The 16,136-nt window shown below is 43.7% G+C and overlaps 1 protein-coding gene across 1 annotated transcript in view; it reads right to left on the bottom strand.

The window, feature by feature from the left end:
- Nucleotides 1-16,136, bottom strand: part of LOC124594436 — an 822,371-nt gene that overhangs the window by 732,796 nt on the left and 73,439 nt on the right. The window contains exons 12-13 of the mRNA XM_047132812.1: nucleotides 10,947-11,135; nucleotides 7,614-7,853 (exon numbers count right to left, since the gene is read on the bottom strand). Coding sequence (XP_046988768.1) covers nucleotides 7,614-7,853; nucleotides 10,947-11,135 — 429 coding nt within the window. The remainder of the gene's footprint in view (nucleotides 1-7,613; nucleotides 7,854-10,946; nucleotides 11,136-16,136) is intronic.

The following is a 16,136-nucleotide window of genomic DNA, read 5'->3' on the forward strand; positions in this document are numbered from 1 at the left end:
GACTGCTTTAGAAAGCCAAGACTAGCTTGCAGCCTGACAAACAGACTTGGCTCGTCTGTATTCCGTACATTGAATATAAGTGGTGCATCAACTTTTAACGAACTTTCTGATCATCAACTTAAAATTTGTCACGTACAGAGGTCTACAGTACTTTGCGGATGTGAAAAAATTAAGTTTGTAAGTCAGTGCAATCAAAATCTACGGCAATTTGTGTCAAATATTTTGATTAAGAAAGTATCAATGTAATCAAAAAATACTGCAGTTTGTGTTACATAAGGATAAGAACTCAGCGACCATTCGCAGTATCACTGTTTTTTTTATAATTTTTGCATGTCCTGATTTCAGTTACGAATAGCACAACTTCATTTAAATAATTCAGTGATGCCTTCAGCTGCCATTCTCTATATATCATGTACGGTTGCACAATTTCGGGCCTTAAGTCATTTTCAAGTATTTTATGGATAATTAGTATATGTACGTCCTTGCTCCTATGATTGCATGTAATGCTCATAAACTTAATTAGAGAGTTTATTCGGTATTGCAGGAGCACGTTACTTTCGAGCATTACATTCAGCCATAGGAGCAAGGACATACTTGACATGATATACTACTAAGGAATCAACTATAAAATACTTGAAAATGGCTTGTGGCCGAAACTGCACAATAGTGTATGAAATAAAGAGAATGGCAGCTGAAGGCATCACGAAATTATTCAAAAAATTCATCGCAGCTGCTAACATTGAAAATTATAGCATTTGAATGAGTTACTATCCAACAAACTCGCAGCAGTACGTGTCAGCAAATGACTTTACTGGTGTATGGACAGACGGAAACTCAGTCTGCCCATAGACCATCACTGTCACATGCGGGTTTGTCGGACAGTAACTCATTCAAATGCACTGAAGCTATGCTACTTATAGTTGAAATGTGGATATACAAAAATAATAACAAAAAACCAATGAGACTGTGACTGAATGCTGTGTTACTATCGTTCCTTCATTTATCTGTCCAACGGTTCCTTATGGAATCAAAGTTGGTTGCATATTTTGATGCTCACAAAATCAGTGATTAAAATGTTGACGAAGAACATGAAATTTGGAGAGAAGCAACATTTCACAACACAAGTAAGGAATAAAAACTGTAAAAATGTTAATATGTAATTATATCACACGAAAAAAGTTCTTTTATCATTTGTTATCCGACTTCAAACTTAAAATTAGAACATTCACGAAAGTCTCGGAATCCCTGGGGCCGATATCTTGCGAATATCAACGTCGACAAAAACGAACACCGTCAAGATTCTCAAATCTCGGAATGGATGAACTGTCTATATATAGATACTTAAGTCTGCGCGGAACCCTCAATACGCTAGTCGTACTCTCACCTAGACAGTTTTTGAGAAAACGTCACCTAAAGCTCAAGACGCGCAATCGACACAGAAACGACCGGGGTTCGCAAAGGCATATTTTCCTATGAATCGAGGAAAGACTCTTCTTCGACTTCCGCTGGTGTACCCATAAGGTAAGAGCTGTCCAACGAAAGCCCAAATCGTGTAGCGATCTGGGTCTCTCGCTGCGGAGCGGAGGGTCTATGTTTGACTCCCAGTTGCATTATGCAGGTTTTGTTTTATTTGTATTTTTTTTGTTTAGAAGCTGGTACGGATACTAATGTTAATATCAAAAATAAAGCAATAGGGAATAATGACAAGCTAGTCAGATAAATTTCTCAAACTACTCGGATTAGCAAAGAATTAAAATTTTAATCCTCGTATGAAAAGAATTCTCAGTAAGATTGCTGTGAACACCAGCAATCATCGCACGTTACCACATAATGGAGAAAAATTTACCCGTATCTTAGTTGGTAGTAAACATGAAATAACGCATTCGTACATTGCACAATTTTCCATCACAGCGTCTGAAAAATTGTTGTCTGAAGCTTGTAAAAGGATAATGATTAATTTGTTCTTCGGGGTATAGAAGTTTCAATCATTTGACCGACTCATTATGAATTGTTTACTTCATTTTCTCCAAATCTGGCGAATAGCAAAATTCAATTTACAAAACACATCTTGAGAACATTTTACCATTATGCGTTGCTGATAACAAGCTGTGTGTGATACATGGATGGAAAAACTAACGCCGTCGTGTGTGGCAGCATGGTTATAGATGACGAGAGCCAATCGATTTGCACGGTAGAAGTAATGTCGCCAAACTGAACTGGCACGTGATTTTTATTTTTATCGTCAAGTTAAGAACTTTATCTCAAGACTTCACAGTTACAATCTGCTTCTCTGGGAACCCAGCGGAAATTGCACAACCGCCAGCCTCTGTGGCCGAGCGGTTCTAGGCGCTTCAGTCCGTAACCGCGCGACTGCTACGGTCGCAGGTTCGAATCCTGCCTCGTTCATGGATGTATGTGATGTCCTTAGGTTAGTTAGGTTTAAGTAGTTCTAAGTTCTAGGGGACTGATGACCTCAGATGTTAAATCCCATAGTGCTCAGAGCCATTTGAACATTTTTTTTTTAATTGCACAACCGACCGGACGCAATAAATATTCACAGCAGAATGCTTTCAGCACCGATTTATTAGACAATCTTACAGTATGTGTGGTGTATATCAGAACTAATTCCCGCAACCGAAATATTGTTAAATGTAAACCTAGTTTTTTTTTTCGTCCGAATCTTTGGAAGAAACGATCTAGTTGCGTCACGATTACATTCGTTACACGTTCTTGGTGCCGCGAATATATTTGCTTCTGAGGATTATATGGCAAATTGTTCGGAGGAAACTGAAGACATGTATCACAGTCAGCTGAATAGCCAAGAGGCAAGGAATAAATTTTTAAATCTTTACTAGTCTATGTCGTTTGAGAAATTTATTTGCTTGCCTTGTTATTACTCCTTATTGCTTTCCTTCTACATCTACATCGATACTCTGCAAATCACATTTAAGTGCCTGGCAGAGGGTTTATCGAACCATCTTCGCAATAATTCTCTATTATTCCACTGTAGTGTAGCGCGCAGGAAAAACGAACATCTACATCTTTCGGTGCTAGCTCTGATTTCCCTTATTTTATTATGGCAATCGTTTCTCCCTATGTAGATCGGCGTTAACAAAATATTTTCGCATTCGTCGGAGAGAGGTTGTGATTGAAATTTCGTGAGAAGATTTCGCCGCAAAGAGAAACCTTTTGTTTTAATGATGTCCACCCCAAATCCTGTATCATTTCAGTGACACTCTCTCCCCTGTTAGTCGATAATACAAAACGTGCTACCCTTCTTTGAACTTTCTCGATCCGCCAATCACATCTGCTAAGGACCCCACACTGCGCAGCAGTACTCCAAAAGAGGACGGACAAGCGTAGTCTTGGCCGTCTCCTTAGAAGATCTGTTACATTTTCTAATTGTCATGGCAATCAAATGCAGTTTTTGGCTAGCCTTTTCCACAACATTTTCTGTGTGTTCCTTCTATTTTAAGTTGTTCGTAACTGTAATTCCTAGGTATTCAGTTGAATTTACTGCCTTTAGATTTTAACTGATTTTTCGTGCAAACGTAGTTTAACGATTCCTATTAGCACTCATGTGGATGACCTCACATTTTTCGGGTTTTGGGTAAACTGGCAATTTTCGCACCGTACAGATATCTTTTCTAGATCGTTTTGATCTTCTGGTGACTTTACTAGTCGATAAACGATAGCGTCATCTGGAAGCAATCTAAGACGGATGCTCAGATTGACCCCTAAATCGTTTACATAGATGAGGAAGAGCCAAGGGCCTGCAACTCTACCTTGGGAAGCCTCAATAATTCCGAGTATACACGGCATAAAATTTTTGTCTACATCTACCACCCACGTAAATACGCCGCAAGCCGCCTTACGGAGCGTGACACAGGGAGCCTTGTACCACAACTAATCATTTTCTTATCTGTTTCATTCGCGAATAGAGCGAGGGAAAAAAAATTATCTATGTGCCTCCGCAACAGCACTGTTTTTGCCCATCCAATTTTCCTTGCCTTTATGCGAAATATGCGTTAGGGACAGTACAATCCTTCAACATTCAGCTTCAAATGTCGGGGTTCTAAATTTCCACAGCAGTGTTCCTCGAAAAGAACGTCAACTTCTGACTAGGGATTCCTATTTAAGTTCGCTAAATATCTTCGTAATACTTGCGCGTTGTTCTAATCCCCCGGTAAGAGTTCAAACAGCCCGCCTCTGAAGTGCTTCGATGTCTTCTTTTAATCCAACCTGGTACGGACCGCAAAAACTCTAGCACTACCCAAGAATAGGTCGTACAAGCGTCCTATATGCGATCCCCTTTATAGATGAACCACACTTTCCCAAAATTCTGCCAATAAACCGAAATCGACCATTCACCTTCCCTACCATAATACTTACATGCTCGTTCTATTTTATATCCCTTTGCAATGTTACGCCCAGATATATACACGACGTGACTATAATAAGCAGTACACTACTAATGCTGTATCTGAATGTTAAGGGTACGCTTTTGCTACTCGTCCCCATAAACTTCACATTTTTCTTCATTTAGAGGTAGCTGCCATTCACCACACCAACTAAAAATTTCGTCTAAGTCATCTTGTATCTTCAACACACCTTTCCCTACATCGCAGCATCATCAGCAAGCAACCGCAGATTTCTGTCCACCCTGTCCGCCAGATCATTCACGTATACAGAAAATAACTGCGCACCTATCGGACTTCCCTGCAGTACTTCTAATGATACTCATGTCTCTGATGAAGACTCGCCGTCTTCGAGCAACTCACATGTCTGGGAACCTATTCCTTACGCTCGTATCTTCGCTAACAGTTTGCGGTGGGGAACGGTGAAAAATGCTTTCCGGAAATCTAGAAATACGGAAACTGCCTGTTGCCTTTCATCCATAGCTTCGTGTGAGAAAAGGGCAAACTGAGTTTCGCGTGAGCGATTCTTTCTAAAACCATGCTGATTCATAGGCATGAGCTTCCCGGTCTCAAGAAAATATATTACATTTTAACAACAAGTTCAAGGATTCTGCAGCAAATCAATCATAGGGATATTGGTCTATGATTTTATGGGTCCGTACTTTTGCCCCTCTTATATACAGCAGACTCCTGCTCTTTTTTCCCCAGTCATTTGGGACTATCCGCTAGGCGAGAAATTCGCGATAAATGAAAGCTAAGTAAGGGATCAATGCCATAAGGTACTCATTGTGAAATCGAGTCGAGATTCCATCCGGTCCTGGTGACTTATTTGTTTTCGACCATTTTAATCGTTTCTTGGCGCCAGTGATGCTTATTACTATATACAGGGTGAGTTACTAACTATTACCACGAAGAATGACTCGGAAAGTATGATAGGAGCTAAAAAGTTTGTGGAACAAATGTTGCATGGGACAACGGGGACATAGTATGACGTTGGTTTTTTGCTGCTAGGTGGGGTAGCGTCAGAGATATGAAGGTCAACTTCGCTTTTTTTTTCTTTAAATGGGATGCTATAGTTTGGTACTTATTATCTGATAGCGGTTATCGAGACGAATCCAATGATGTGTAACAGTAAGGTCTTTGAAGGTCAACGAAGGGCAGGAAGGTGGTATGAACGTCCATTTACAGAAAGTGTTCGAAGTGATGATCATTGGTATCAGTGCAGTACTGCAATCTTCTTATCATGGATTGTGTGGTATTCCTTATCACATTGACACTTATCGAAGCACATGCTCTGAAAATTCTCTCTCGTATCTGTCAAATATGAGCCGATCCCGTTGGCCATGTCAGAGGCGCTCCGCTTGTAAATAAGTACGGGTGGATGACTTGTCTGGTGTATGGGTAATAAATTGGTGGTCGTGGACAGGAGCCGAGCTCGAGGCCGCAGACTACACGTTCCTGCGTGCCAACATCCGAGGGCTTCTATGCGGTCATTTCCTATACGGTTCTCTTGCTACCTGCGACGGTCGTTCGCAAGGACACGGGAAGCCAGGATCCGTTTGCCTTGAGGCTTTCTTCTTTCGTGTTGAAGGTGTTCCCGTGTTTATGATTTTCTGCTGCTTCTCTGAACAAGCGGGTGTGATAGTTCTTCTCAGCCGGCCGCAGTGGCCGTGCGGTTAAAGGCGCTGCAGTCTGGAACCGCAAGACCGCTACGGTCGCAGGTTCGAATCCTGCCTCGGGCATGGATGTTTGTGATGTCCTTAGGTTAGTTAGGTTTAACTAGTTCTAAGTTCTAGGGGACTAATGACCTCAGCAGTTGAGTCCCATAGTGCTCAGAGCCATTTGAACCATAGTTCTTCTCTACAGCCAGAACTTCCGTGTCAGCGAATTTTACTGCGTGGTCAGTCTTACGCAGCGAGTGCTCTGCCACGGTCGATTTCTCCACCTGCCCCAACCTGCAATGCCTCTTATGTTCTGATCGTCCATGCATTCCAAATAAACTTTTACGCATGTGCATGGTATGCGGTATGTTTCCGACATTGCAAGTGGTCCCTTTTTCGAATACCGTGTACATGCGGAAAAGTTTATTTGGAATGGATAAATCGGCCGTGGCAGAGAACGCGCTGTATGGGACTGACCACGTAGTAAAATTCGCCGAAACGGAAGTTCTGGCTGTAGAGAAGCACTATCACACCCGCATGTAGAAATATACAAACACGGGAATAGCTTCAATAAGAAAGAAGAAATCCTCAAGGTAAATGGATCTTGGCTTCCCGTGCTGCAGCGAACGACCGTCGCAGGGGACAGGAAACCCGCACCGGAAATGACTGCGGAGAAGCCGTTAGACATTGGCGCGCCAGGTACATATAATCCGCGGCCGCGAGCTCGGCTCCAGTCGACCACCAGCAATGGAGGGTAAAATGTAAACGTCGTGTGACTAGGGCCTCCTGTCGGGTAGACCGTTCGGCGTGTGCAAGTGTTTCGATTTGACGCCACTTCGGCGACTTGCGTATCGATGGGGATGAAATGATGATGATTAGGACAACACAACACCCAGTCTCTGAGCGGAGAAAAACCTCCAACCCAGGCCCGTAGGATTGATATTCTGTCGCGCTGACCACTTTCTTTTTTTAATCTGTTTTTGTTCGCTTTTGTTCGTTGCATCGGCTCGTGGCGGACGTCGTAAGACATCTGTTTAAGTTCGTTGTTGATCGATTAACTCAGTTTTTTTTATTACAGAGGGCAGCTAACCCTCTGACCGAACACGCTGAGCTACCGTGGCGGCAGCATTCAGCAACCGGGGGCGGACAATCTAGAGTGAAACTTTGACAACAGCCACTCGTGGTGGCGAAGTGTCAGAAAAATCATCAGACGAACGTCGGCCGAAGAACCCGAGACAGATACCAACAGGCAGTTTGTCAACAAGCGGCCCAGAAAGCCTTAACAATTTTGTACTTTCTACCGTGTATGTGCCTCGACAATACCGACTGTATACGGGACACAATTCAGTAATTATGTCTACCCCCTATTGGTGCACTATCGCATTACTGTACTTGGCTGTGCGCATGCGCAGAAGGCTGCCGCGCTCACCTTGCTGTTGTTGTTGTTGCTGCCGGCGGGTTGGCCCGGCTGCTGCTGCTGCTGCTGTTGCTGGGTGACTTCGAGACTGCGGCAGCTGTTGTTACGGCTGCGCACGGAGCCGGTGGAGGAGAGCGCCAGCATCTCGACGGAGGCGGAGCTGGCCTCCTCGGTGGACTCCGCCCTGGCCGCGCCGCCGCCGCCGCCGCCGCCGCTCGCCGTGCGCAGCTTGCGCAGGATGCGTGCCGGGTTGCGCGACGACGGGCCCGAGTTGGCGGCGCCGCTGCCGGGCGACTCGGCACCCGCGGGCGTCGCCGGCACCTGCGGCGTGCAGGACAAGCAACTGAGACTGCTGCTCTACAACCAGGGTACAAGCACCAACCACTCACCTCTATACAGAACAACACTGAAAATTAATCTGAAAGGACACTCAGGTGTATCATTTATCACGCCTTTGGTTTCATAGTCAGAGCGTAAAATTAGGTGCAAGAGCGTTTTCCGATAAACACAAGTAGCTAAAATCAGTAGGATTGTCTTGTTTGACCCATGGTGTAATTATTCATAGTCACAGACGAAATATTAACACAATAGTATTTGCTACCATACGTGTTAAACAGGGGTAATTTAATCAATAAAATTCTTGTCGGTATGTCACCACATTGTCAGTGTGTAAAATTCTCCATCGTTTCGGCCACTGCTGCAAACGGCCTTGACAGGGTGTTTTTGCCAACTGCTGAATGAGAGAAACTTCAGTTCATTCGAAAGAGGCTGTTAACGTAATCTGATATGATGCTGAGAACGAGTAGCAGGGGTGTTAGATGTCCTTCACTGCAGTTTGCTTTATTTGTTGTCATTGGTGGGAACAGGCCATCTAGACTAGTGTTTGCTCACTTGCTTGCCACTGGTGGAAAAAGGCGAATGACAAATGGGTGAAATTGTGATGGATAACTGTTTATTTGCTGCTTAACGCCAGCTGAGATACTAATGCAGTGCTGAGGGAGGCCACAGAGGCTGCAGGTACACACAGTGTTGGTGTGAGTTTTGCTGAGCGGCTGGTGTATGGGGAATTCACAATGAATGATCCTGGTAGATACCACAGGTTATGCATTCCTACCTACTGCTGTTAGATGATTTGCTGTGTGACTTACTGTTTGGTCCCAACACTTGCTGTACATGCTGTGTATTCTGCTGCACAGCTCGCACAGTCGATACCAGGACCACACAGCTGATGAACACAGCAGATGGAGCTTTCCAGTTTATGCGTGGTGGGTATAGCATGACCTATTGTTGTGACCCAACTGCATGCTGCATGTGTTGCATAACTGTCGGGCTGGGTGCAAGGATTACAATATATATACTTTACTTCTGGCGAATACAACAGGCAGTGATTCTCAGCTGAGCGCCCTGGGTATTCTGCTGTGTGGCCTACTGCTTCATGTGAGCAGCATCCTATGCATATTAATCGTTATACTATGCAATTCGTGGATTGAGTACCAAGACTACACAATGTATACTTTGCTTCTGCTGAACATAGTGAACGGTGGTTCCCTTATTCAGCCTCCTAGGTGTTCTATTGGGTGCCCCACTGCTGCCTGCCAGACATCTCCTGTATCACCTGCTCTTCAGCTGCCCAGCTCACAGGCAGTGTGTCAGGGCTACACCAACAGCACTTTGCTGCTAGTGAATACTGTGGTAAGTGCTTTCCTACCTCAGACTCCTGGGACTTCTGCGAAGCACACTGCTAAGCTACCTGCTGTGCCTGCCGTGTGTTTTTCTGTAGAGCTAGCTGAGTGAGTGTTGAAACTTTTTGTTTTGAGTCATCAGTCTTGTAACTAGTTTCATGTGACCTACCTCTCCTCTGCCATCGTTTTCGTCTCAGAGGAGCATTTGCAAGCTATGTCCTCAATTATTTGCTGGGATATAAAAGTCTCTGTCTTCCCCTACAGTTTTTAACTTCTGCTGTTCCCTGTAGTACCTTGGAAGTTATTTACCGACGTCTTAACAGATTTCCTATCATCCTCTCCCTTCTTCTTGTCAGTGGTTTCTGTATGTTCCTTTCCTCACCGTTTCTGCAGAGATCTTCTCATTCCTTACCTTATCAGTACACCTAATTTTCTACATACTTCTTTAGCACCACATCTCAGATGCTTCTGTTTTGTTCTGTTCTAGTTTCCTCACAGTCCACATCTCACTGCCATGTACTGCTGTGCTCCAAACACACATCCTCAGAAATTTATTCCTCAAATTAAGGCCTATATTTGATACAGGCAGATTTCTTTTGCCCAGAAATGCCCTTTTTGCCAGTGCTACTCAGCTTTTCATGTCCTCTTTTCACCATCTGTGGTGGGTTCTTTTGCTGTATAGATAGCACTGTTCCTTAACTCAATCTACTTCGTGATCACCAAGTTATGATATTAAGTTTCTAGCTGTTCTCATTTCCGCTACTCCACATTACTTTCGTCTTTCTGCAATTTACTCTAAAACCACGTTCTGTACTCCTTAGACTGTTCTTTCCAGTCAGCAGATCCCGTAATTCTTCCTCACCTTGACTGAGGCTGGCAATGTCGTCATCGAATCTTAACGTTGATATCCTTTCATCTTTAGTTTTAATCACACTCTTGAATCTTTATTTCCTTCATTGCTTCCTCGATGTGTAGATTGAATAACAGGAGTGAAAGACTGCATCCCTGTCTTACACCATTTTTAGTCCACGCACTTCGCTCTTGGTCTACCACTCGTACTGTTCACTCTCCGTTCTTGTATATATGTATATTACCCATCTTTCCTGGTCTCAGCGGAGGTTTGAGTCCTCCCTCGGGCATGGGTGTGTGTTTGTTTGGCCTTAGGATAATTTAGGTTAAGTAGTGTGTATGCTTGGGGACTGATGACCTTAGCAATTAAGTCCCATAAGATTTCACAAACATTTGAACATTTTTTGAACCCAGCTTATCGCTGTTTTTCTCAGAATTTCGAAAATCGAGCATCATTTTACTTTGATGAACACTTTTTCTAGGTCGACAAATCCTACGAAAGTGGTTTGATATTTCTTTGGTCTTGCTTCCGTTATCAAGTTCAATGGCAGAACTGCTCTTCTGGTGCCTTTAACATTGCTAAAGGCAAATTGATAGTCGTCTAGTTAGTGTATACTTTGCTGTTGGTTAATAAGTCACAAAGTGCTTCCATTCCTGTGGCTGCTGGGTGTTCTGGCTAGCGCCTTGCTGCTGTGTGTCAGCTGTCTGTTGTGACCACTGCGTGTATTGCTGTAAGGCTGGGAGGCTGGGGTCCAGGACTACTCAACGTATAGTTCGCTACTGACGAGTACAACAGACACTGCGGCCCTACCTGCGCCTGCTGGGTGTTTTGCTGCACGCTCTGCTGCTGCGCGCCGGCTGCCTGCTGCGCCTGCTGGGTGGTCTGCTGCGCAGCTGGCGAGCTTGGCGCCAGGCCGGCCCAGCAGTCGGCCAGCATCTGGTCCTGCAGCCTGGCCAGCACGTCCCCGGGCGCCAGGTCCACGGGCCTCACGCCCGCTTTGTTGCGCAGCGCCACCTGCGCGCCCCGCTCCACCAGGTCCAGCACGCACTCCCACGGCACTGTCTGCTGTGCTACAGCCAGGTGAAGAGGCGTGTTCCCTTGTCCATCCTGCAAACAACCACTGCATCTCAGCACAGAATTTCAAACAACTGCCATGTTGTATATAGCTACTTATTTCCCTGCGCTACATACAGGGGATGGATGAAAATATTTCAACACCAAAAATGCAACCCATTTCCATGCCTAATATGGCGTAAGAAAACCGTTGACATTCAAAATAGATTACAGTTATCTCAGAATGGATAAATACATGCCATGTATGCTTTTTAAGAGAATCTTATAACATTCTTCCTGCAGAATTGGGTGGCAGGTTGAAATAACAATTATGGTGCTACATAGCGAACATGCACTTTTTTTCCCAAAGTAGACTTCAAAGGCTCAATAATATGGAGACTGTTGTGGCCAGGGGAGATGCCATAATTCATCCCTATGGCCACAAAACCATTCCTTGACGAAATGAACAGTGTGAACAGGGCTCCCTCATCTTGGAAGACTGCGACACCTTTGGGGAACAAAAATTGTGTCACCAGATGGATCTGATCAGCCAAAATCCCTGACAGTAGTTCGACCTTGGGGAGTAAATAGGGACTCATGGAACACCACGATATGGTGCCCACATCATTACCAAACTTCCAGCATATTTCGCTCTTGGGATGTAAATTCGGCCAGAAGTTGGAAACAGTGTGGAATAACATATATATAGAACCAGGGACACAAGGAACACCACAATATGGATGCCCAGATCATTACCAAACCTCCAGCATATTTCGCTCTTGGGATGTAAATTCGGCCAGAAGTTGGAAACAGTGTAAAATAACACACATATGATCAAATGACGTCTCTGCATTGCTCTGTAGTCCAAGTGCTATGGGTTCAGCACCAACCCACTTTCCTGTTACAGGCATATGCATGATTAATGAGTCGTTTCATGACCTGCATTTCCATGCAACTGGAGCTCCCTTCGTGTTGTTTTGGTGCTGACAGGATATGTGAGTGCGACATTCAGTTCTGCACTGACATCCTCTTCCTTGTCACCACAATCCTGTTCAATGACCGAATGTAACGATCGCACAATGCAGACTTTCGTCATTTAGCTCCAGCATTCTGCACTCACACCTACAAAGCATACTTTTGTGGTCACGACTAACACTTGCAACGCATTGAAGGCACTGCACAGGTGCCGTACGTGTGCGTGATATCATCCATATGTGCCAGACACTCATTAGGAATAAAAGCCTAACGCTTGTACTAGTATGGATCGGAATGAGGAAGAATACATGAAAAATTGAGTATAGCTCTGCGACAGCTTGACACTGGACCAGAATCGACCAAAGTTGGCATATGTTTGACTAATATTCGAGAATTAATATCAGCACTGGGATAAGCCACCTCTAATAGTCTTAGGATTATAAATGAAGGTGGCAACACTGGAACTCATCCCGACTAAGCTAAACTCATACACTAGCTGATGTATCTGAACACCCAATAGTCGACATTAATATGGTCTGTGTCCATCCTTCGCATTTGCGACGGCTTGAACCTTGCTGGAGTCACTTTCAGTTACTGTCTGAATGTCTGTGAGGGAGTGGCAACCCTTCTTTCTCGAGAGCCGAAAGCAGAGAAGGTAGTGTTGTTAAATGCTGGGATGTGGAGTGAAGTCGACGTTCTGACTTACCCCAAAGTTGTTCCAGTGGGTTCAGGTGGGGTCTTTGGGCAGGCCAGTTAATTTCAGGAAGTGGCTATCTACGAATCATCTCCTTACGGATGCTGCTTTATAATGTGACATATTGCCATTCTAGAACAAACTGTCATAATCTCCGAACTGTTCCTTACGCATTTAACGTTTTCTCAAGTGCAATAAAGGGACCAGACCATAGCTGCAAAAATACCTCCATAACATAACAGCACTTACTTTATGTTTCATTGTCGGCTCTAAGCATGCTGGCAGGTAACTTTCTGCGGGAGTTCGGTCGAACATTGCACCCAATTCTTTTTTTAATACCCTACGCACAGCCATTGTACTAGCTGGACTGCTGGTAATTCTTCAGAGTGATTGTTTTCGTTGATATCGTGCGATTTTTTTCAACCACGCCACCTGTCCGTCAGTACATTAATTACGCCTGGCCTTGGTTTAGCTTGTGGTCGTTTCTTCGTGTTTCCACTTTACAGTAACATCACCAACACTGGACTTCTGTAGCTTCGGAAGGGATGAAATGTCCCGCATGTTTTTTTTTTTTATTCAGCTGGCATCCAATGACCAGTCACTGAGCTCTCCAGACCCACCAATTCAGCTGTTATTGCTTCTCTATTGACAACAGTATACTCCCCAGCTCCTGTTATACTGCCGAAGCCGCCTCTCATGATATCTAGTTGGCAATTCCGCATCACATACGTCCTGATAGTTTTCATGAGGTAATGTACATCACATGGAAACTAAAAAAATGTGCTTCTGATGTGAGACTGCCCTCAGGGAGTAAGAGAGGGTCAGGTGACAGATAAACGTTATCGAACAGAATGGATCTTAGTATTGATTTGGTAGTTGGGCTAATTTGTCACACTACCATTGTAATTTAGGTGGCTGTTAGTCGAACTGAACCCTACAGAACCTTTTCATAGGATCTGTACGCCCTGAAAATTACTTTTCCGTACCTTCTCTGAGAAATCGGTCAAGTCCCTATATGAGAATATACAAACACCAGCATATACGAATGGAATTAGGCGGGAACCGGAGGAAAGTGGAGAAGAAGGAGGTAGTGTTGAATAAATAAATAAGTATCGACAGAATTTATTAACTTAAATTCAAACTTTTCTAATACTGTAAATGTTATGAAGTTTATTTCGATCACGTTAGTGCTACAAAGAGAACAGCTTATTTCGAGCTACTGTGCTCAACATCGTTCTCCCTTTGTTTTCAACTAGCTGCGAGGCTTTGGAAAAATGACAGATCATGTTATATTCTTTCTAACGCTGTAGCAATTCAGTATATACCTTTTGTATTTATTTCGCACCTGTCGGCTACCAGTTTCCATTTTTGTACGAGAAAATGTTCCGTTCGGTGCACGCAGAAGTTTTTTCTTCCGCTCTGCTGCGACGGGACAATGCCCAGCGGAAATTGTTAACACTAAACTTTTTGCTGACATGCGCTATTCTGGATGCAATGGCGCGAGTCGCGTGTGCAGACAAAGCGGCCGGCAGACCCAGGTCACTCGCTCTGCCACCAGCGTCACAAAGGCGGCGCGAATGCTGCTGTTAGCCGTCCTATTACAGCCAAAAGCCGCTGCGCTTTTGCAAGAAACTTCGAGAACACATTGTTCCAGTAATTTCCACTCAAGCCTCTCCACTATTTCTAGTGGGTGGTGGGCGCTGTCCAAATAAGTTGGTTTGCACACCTCATAGCAAAGTTCCTCAGCAGAAATCTTAATTACATTTGATTAACTTCTCATGGTTGGGATTCACAGTCATATAATATTTCTTAAAAGACATAATAGTCGCCGTTGACTGTATCAAATATTTATTATCACGATTGCAATATCGGTCGTATGGCCATTTTCAAGTAACACTGCAAAAGTTACATTCTGTCAGAGCATAAAACTATCTGACAGGATGACGACATGTACTCATGTCAGATAGTTTTATATTCTGACAGAATGTCACTTTTGCAGTGCTACTTGAAAATGGCCATAAGGCCGAAATTGCAATCGTGATGGTATATATTTTATACAGTCAACGGCTAGTATGATGTCTTTGAAGAAACTTAATTATATTGTTTTCGAGAATTTATTAGACTGAGAAGTGACATAATTAAAGCACTTCTCGACAAAACCGCTGTGATATGTAATAAACTTCCCAATGATTCAAGACTGCGTGGATACGTTTTTACGAGAAGACCATGTTGTGACGACTTTTTTCTAAGCGACTGAAGCTAGTGGACACTTGTTCCACTTCTTCATTTGGTTGGAATACTCTTCGTTCAGTGTCTCTACAGCCTGATTATGCAAAAAATCACTTACATCGTAGAAAGGAACTTTAGTTAAAATAGCGAGAAACACCACTAAAGGAAAGAACATCTAATGATAAGATTTTGTTAGAGATATTTGTTTCCTTAGATAGGACTTGCTTCTAAAATTTACTAGAAACTGCAGCTGCAGAAGAGACTCAGAATCATTGTCATTGTTAGCAACCCGCTAAATGACTAAATTTTTGGCCTGGCATTTACACGAAGGAAAAAAGTAGCAGTATAAATTCAGTGTCTAAGAGCTGTCCCTCTTCAGTTTCGACATCAGATGCGTCAACTCACTGTATGTGTAAACATCGGTCGCTTTATAGTTGCGAAGAACTGTAGAGCTATCACACTGTCGTTAAGCTGTTGTGGAGTTGTCGAACGCCGGTCGGAGTGGCCAAGCGGTTCTAGGCGCTACAGTCTGGAACCGCGCGACCGCATACTGTAGGCGTGGCTCACTTTGTTGTTAACTGAGATCTCAGAACTCATATCTCAAAATTTTGTGTACCCTTTCGTTTCGCTGCCTAGTAAACGCAACTCGTGCTTACGGAATGTTCTAAAATATATATGAAACAGAAGCTGAGAAAATCGTTTGTGAAGAAGAGATGTCTGTCAAAGCAAAATACCGCCTTTCGTGCGTCAAGGTAGTATTTTAGAACGGTTGCTGCTGTTGTGGTCTACAATCCGAAGAATGGTCTGATACAGCAGTCGCCGTTACTCTACCCCGTGTAAGCTTTTCATTTCTGCATGACTACTGCATCTATTTGAACCAGCTAACTGTATTCAAACCTTGTTCTCCCGCTACAATTTTTACCCCTCAGACTTCGCTCCATTACCAAATTGATAATTACTTCACGCTTTCGAAGTGTCCCACCAACTAACCATTTATTTCGGTCAAGTTGCCCCTGAATTATTTTTTTACCCAATTAGGTTCAGTACCTCCTCACTAGTTGTTCGTACTATCCAGTATTCTTCTATAGCAGCACATTTCAAAATGTTCCATTCACTTCTTGCCTTAACTATTTATCGTTTATTTTCCACTTCCTTGT

The sequence above is a fragment of the Schistocerca americana genome, chromosome 2, assembly GCF_021461395.2.
Source record: "Schistocerca americana isolate TAMUIC-IGC-003095 chromosome 2, iqSchAmer2.1, whole genome shotgun sequence".
NCBI classification, from domain to species: Eukaryota; Metazoa; Arthropoda; class Insecta; order Orthoptera; family Acrididae; genus Schistocerca; species Schistocerca americana.